Consider the following 6,178-nt stretch of genomic DNA (forward strand, 5'->3'; position numbering starts at 1 on the left):
TACGTATGTTATGTGCATATACCGGTAAACTACAATTTATTACTCGACGTGCGAGTTTAATGCGTTTGACGATTGATTGTTCATTGTGCATTTGAATACATTTTGCATCGAACCTCGGTGGATTAAAAATATATAAGTACGGTGTAAAAACGATATTATCTACGGACCTAATTTTTCCGCATATAGAGTGATATGTTCATAAATTGTTGCAGTCACGCCTAAGTGGCAAAGTACCTATATAGGTATCCTATTAGTGCATTCTTTATACATAGTCGGCATATATGCAACACACACGTCACACACACACCTGTAGGCTGCTGAAAAACAATGTAAACAACAGGCCGAAAAAAAAATTCTGAACTCGACGAGACGTTTATCAGTTCAATTCGAACATTTCAAACGCCGCCGGTAAACGATAATTAATATTAGTTCATTATTACTCATTAGAGTAGGTATATCGTAAAATATTCTACCACCGACGCGACGACATACAGCGGCGGCGGCAATCAACAGCAATCGGCCGTTGCCGCGACCGTCCGTTCCGTACTTCCACCCCATTTGCGGGAGTCCGCCGGTGGTGGGAACGAATTAGGCGGGGCCACCGGACCCCTCGCGCCCGCCCGCCCACCGTTGGACGAGCCGCGAGCCGCCGAGCCGGTTTCCGAAAATCCGGCAAAAATAATAATATTATCGCAGTGCCATCCGTACGCGTCGGCCGTGCGCACATTTCTTCTCCGCTACCGTCGTGACAAAAAAAAAATAAATAAACACTTGAGAAAGAATAACCTTTAAACGCCGCAGTCGTCGTTATCATCGTCGTCGTCGTCGTCGTTCCTCCCGTCGAGAATATAAATTGATCACACGCCGCGCCACGCCGGCCGAACTTCGACTTGCACAGTTGCACTGCTTGCACTCCACTCGCACTGTCTCTCGTTCGCCGATCAGTCCCGCGACTCGCCGGTCGCACGCACCGGCCGTACTTTTATTTCGATAAACGACATTTATTGCACGCGATAATTTGTCGTATATTATTATTACTGTATATTATCGTAATTGTTGTTATTATTATTATTATTATTATTATTATCGTCATCGTCGTAATAATACAATTGTACGTAATATTATATATTATTAATACTATACGATATTATATCGTATTGTCGGGTTTTTGACCAGCCGTTTTTAACGCACATTTACATGGTGTCCTATGAAAGTCCGATGGCGCACGTATTGGGGACCAACAACCTCGACTCTTCGGAGCCTTTCAAGTCCGAACACGTCGAAGAAATGGACATGAAGGGTATTTATTATTATTATTTTTATTACGTAACGTTAATAATATTGTAGTTCCGTATTGTAATTACACTATGAGGAGATATACCTATCGTAGTTGTTGCGATTCCGATCGAACGGAATTCGGTTGATTCGTGAAATGGTATGCGTTGTGCTTGGTAGATCGTACCTATTTTCTCGTTTAAAACGTTTTATGTTTAAATTGTCGCGCCAATGTGACACACCGGCGCACAAGTTTGTGCGCGCTGCCACGAAATATTGTAGTCCAAAGGTCCGACGACAAGGTTAACGTAATATAAATATTTTAGTATTGTTTACGTTATTGATAAAGGTACTGCGATTGACGACCTAAAAACAATAGCGTCGCAAAAGGGGTTTGCTTAATTTTCTCCGACGACGATAAACTAAAAATATTTTCGAAAAACCCAAAGTATATTATCAGATTTATCGGATGCTCTCGACACCTATTAATATTATGGTCGTTATGTAATAATGTTTAAACTTTAACATACACTTAATGAATCGATTGACAGCTTTTGTTTTGTATTTTACCAAAAATCTATTAGACAAATGTTGAATATATTTCTGTTCAAAAATCGTGTTAAAACGATAATTTTAACTGTAATTGTATTATTATTACAAGGATTAGAAAGCCATATATTTTTATATTTGATTTCATTACTTCTTAGCTGTAATGGCCAATTATGTCGTTACACTAAGAATACTAGTTTTATTTATTAAATATGAATGTACCGGCTTAAGGCTTTTTATCTATGAAAATAATATTATGTTTAGTTTATGTTTAATTATGTATACAAATTATACAACTAATCGATTATAAACAACGTTAAAAAATAAAAATGTCATGTGTATTATAACTAATAAGTAATAACTAATAGGTAACTATTAAGTATGAAGTAATAACTTGTACCAATGTTAAATTAAATATTAAACACGTGTAACGTTTCTCAATCAAATCTGTGTTGACCTAGGTAGATATGTAAATATGTTTAATAAAGTAAACCAAGATTATCGAATTTCGAAATAGTATTAATAACATGGTAGTTGTTTAAAAATTATTATTCATTAATCGTCGATTATGCAATAAAAACTTAAATTGATAAGTAATAATTTTAATTGATAAATTATTTCGTAGGTAATCTACTGTTGAATGTTATATAAAATGAATTGGTTGATATGATTTTACATTTATTATCCATGATAATATTGTTAATTTTATTAAAGAAATACACTAATTAATAATTTTACCAATAATTAATGTTTGTATCGAAATAATACCTAAATAGAAATTTTGATATACATTTAAAATTATCAAGTCCTTTTTAGTCATATTATTGTATATACTGTTATTGAATAAATTAGGTATTATTTTTATGAATTACGTAATTATCTAAAAAAAGGGTTAATTTTTATATAGGTAAATAGTGAGCACTTCATCATGATATTACTACTCTTTGGCAAACAATAACTATATTATTTTTCTATTAATTATGCTCAAGAAAATAATGAATTTAATCTACTACAATAAATATAAATTAATTACCTATTAATATTATATTTGTCATAAATATTTATATAACTCAAATTTCGTTCCTGGTTATTTAAAACTGTAAATAACACTATGGTTTGGAAAATGAATAAATTAATTGTATTATGTTTGGATACTTATGAATATTGTACAAATACTATAATATCATATTTGACAATTTTTATTCGATTTTCTTCAACCATTGTTTTTATAACGAACGATCGATCGTTTTTTTTTTGTAGTTTTTAGCTTACTTGATCAGGCATATAACTATTTTCTAGCCATATAATAATAAGTTCTTTATAAAAACGTTTACCTAATTAGTTGATAAAAAATAATTTAGAAAAAGATTATGGTGTCCCTCTATCTCAATCGTGTAAATAAAATATTATCGGCAGTATAATTAATTGTTCCGTTTTGTTTTTTGTTTTTAGCAGTAAATGTAGGTGATTATTGGGTACATTTCGCGCTGAACGCAATTCTCGAACGATACAAAATCCGCGAAGTGCCCAGAGACGAAAACGAATTACGTACGCTGTTTCTCAAAAGTTATAGCCGTCTACAGTTCTCCATCGCCCGCGATCAGCGGGAGACGGGCACCATCTCGGCAACAGACGCAGTCCTCATGCAGATCATGCATCAAGTGTTCGACTTACATCCCGAATGGCTGGACCAGCGTAACAACAACCAACCGCCAGCAATAGCCCCGACCAGCAACGGCGGCGGCGGTGGCGGCGGCGACGACGAGACGTCTTCCGTGGCGTCGTCAGCGTCCTCGTCCAACCCGCCGTCCTCGTCGCGCCCGCGCCAAACGCGGCCGTTCAAGTGCACGGTTTGCGGCAAAGAGTTCGGCTACAAGCATGTGCTTCAGAACCACGAGCGCACGCACACCGGCGAAAAACCGTTCGTGTGTTCCGTGTGTAACAAGTGTTTCACCCGCGACCATCATCTCAAGACCCACGTCAGACTGCACACCGGCGAAAAGCCGTTTTGGTGTCCGCACTGCAATAGGTTTTTCGTGCAGGTGGCCAACTTGCGCAGACATCTCAAGACCCACACCGGCGAGACGACCTACCCGTGCGAGTACTGTGTCGCGTTCTTCGAAACGGCCTCCGAGCTAAAAGACCACAAGCGACAGCACAAGGAGAACAGCAAGCCCCGCGGAGTCGTGAAAAAGCGGTGCCGCGGCGCCGCCTCCACCGTGACGCCGACCACCGATCCGTGTACTTCGGTACCGCCGTGGACACCGGCCACGCACGGTTCGCCGCCGCCGCCGCCGTCGTCGTCTCCACCGCCGTCCGTGCCCAACAAAAAATGCTGGTCTTCGCCGCCGCCCCAACCACAGGCGGTGTACGCGCAGCAAAGTCAACCGCGAGCCGTCTCGCCGCCCACGGCCCCGTCCATCGAACCGTATCACTATCTACAGTTCATCGCGCGGTTTCAATCGCCCGAACGGAGCGGCGAACCCTTCGTCAAGTTCGAGTCGCCGGAACAGACCGAACCCGAAGACCTTTCCGTCAAATCCGATAACAAGATGATCGTCGACGTCGCCATGGATCTCACGTGTAAATAGCTTTTATTATTATAAATTTCAGGAAAGTAATGAAAAAAAAAAACAATCAAATAGCGAAAATAAACAATATAACTACACATATTGTATATACAATATGTTTATTTTATGTCCATCAGCCAAAAATCACCACTTTGAATTACAATTAACAATTATTAATATTTTTTTTTTTTTTGTGGATATGTAGTCATGTCACCATAGTCATAAGCTCAATTTTTTCTCATTAATATCAAAAAGTTTTTTAAAAAATAATAATTTGTTTTTTTTTTTTGACGTTAATCAAAATTATTGTGCAATACATATTATACAAAAAATGTACAGTTACTTTAAGTTATAATCGATTATTATATGTATTATGTATAACATTTTTTTATTCAGAATTTTAATACCGCTAAGTTGTCCCCTAACCTTTTCATTATAAATAGGCAAACAATTTGAGTCGGTGCTAGTTGTATTATTTATGATAATAAGGGAAACGACGGGCCGCTAAGTCCGGATATGGAATTTGTATGTACATAAAAATTGTCTGCCATTCGTAAAAAAAAAAAAAAACATGTAATCAATACATTAAATACTATTACTCAATATTTTTGTTTTAACTTTCGTGACATTCCCATTTCGTTATTCGTATGTAAAGTACAAGTGCGTATGTGATATTATATTTGTTTTTATATTTATTATTTTTTTGTCAATTTTTTTTATTCCTGTAACAATATTATAATGTATTGATATATATATATATATAATATTATTTATTCGTTTACCTATCATAATATTAACATGTTGTACAAATTATTGTAAAATTAAGACTGAATTTTGTGAAGGATAACATTGGAAACAAATGTTGGCTCATTAAGTAATTATTTTATTATTTATTAATAATATAGCCAGTTGGTATTTGTTTTGTTTCCCATTTTCTATTTTAACTGTTGTAAAATATTTCAACATATTTTTTCTTTGTAACATACAACTATTAGAAAAATGAATTTTTGAAATGGGAGGATTATTTACTCATTATTATTAATTATACTATTACTATCAACAATATTGGATTGTCATTAATCATTGTGCCATTTATAAACTTATTATTTAGGTATATTATATTGTTAAAGCATTTTGAGTTATGGTCTGAATAAATGTGCTCAAGTCTTTAAAAAAAATATATCACTGTTTTGAATTTATGTTTACCTTCCAATCGGCCTATTCCTGTAACTGGTGAAATTCTCGAATTTCTTCGTTTGTTTGCTGTTCTTATTTTTTTTTTTACAAAAATCTGCCGTTATATCAGCATTAGTTATACGGGCATGTGTGTTTCCTTTTGAAGGCCCTTGTTCTTTTTTTTTTTCATTTTAATGGAAAATGGAGAGAAATCTCACAAAAATGGGTTAATGCGTTGCGAAAAAATAATGAAAAATAAAAAAATAATACTTGAGGGTTCAAACAAACCGAATAAAACCCCTCGTAAAGAACGGTTTCTTTGCCAAATTAATAATAAAAAAAGAAGAAAAAGAATCCCGTTATGTTGGGGTTGTTTGCGAGAGGAGTAGATGACCTTTTCACAGCAGGTACAAATGTATACCGACCGAGAATTGGTTGTGTAAAATACATAAGTAAAGTATTCCATAAAAATGTTTAAATTGTTTTTTTTTTGTTTAAAAAATGATTCTTCAAAATAATTAATAAAAAATTTTTAAAATTAATTTTTATTGCAATAAATGAGTATCAGGTAATCAATAATGCGTCTTTATTGGCGTATACCGAGTGAA

The 6,178-nt window shown here is 35.3% G+C and overlaps 1 protein-coding gene across 2 annotated transcripts; it reads left to right on the forward strand.

Annotated features, from left to right (window-relative positions):
- The first annotated feature begins 672 nt into the window (after nt 1-672).
- LOC132921254 (protein krueppel-like) lies at nt 673-5,574 on the forward strand. 2 transcript variants are annotated; one of them, XM_060984175.1, is made up of 2 exons: nt 673-1,300; nt 3,280-5,574. In XM_060984175.1, the coding sequence occupies exons 1-2, from the start codon at nt 1,198-1,200 to the stop codon at nt 4,413-4,415; spliced, it is 1,239 nt and encodes a 412-aa protein (XP_060840158.1). In that variant the 5' UTR covers nt 673-1,197; the 3' UTR covers nt 4,416-5,574. The 2 variants fall into 2 exon arrangements, with proteins under 2 accessions (XP_060840158.1, XP_060840157.1); XM_060984174.1 differs by having other exon boundaries at nt 674-1,300; nt 3,277-5,574.
- The last annotated feature ends 604 nt before the right edge of the window (nt 5,575-6,178 follow it).

The sequence above is a fragment of the Rhopalosiphum padi genome, chromosome 2, assembly GCF_020882245.1.
Source record: "Rhopalosiphum padi isolate XX-2018 chromosome 2, ASM2088224v1, whole genome shotgun sequence".
Taxonomy (NCBI): Eukaryota; Metazoa; Arthropoda; class Insecta; order Hemiptera; family Aphididae; genus Rhopalosiphum; species Rhopalosiphum padi.

Excerpts from the sequence above, each read along its gene's own strand:
- LOC132921254 (XM_060984174.1), top strand. The coding sequence starts at position 1,198 with ATGGTGTCCTATGAAAGTCCGATGGCGCACGTATTGGGGACCAACAAC. Across the intron at positions 1,301-3,276 it reads CGAAGAAATGGACATGAAGG|CAGTAAATGTAGGTGATTAT; the intron begins GTATTTATTATT and ends TTTTGTTTTTAG.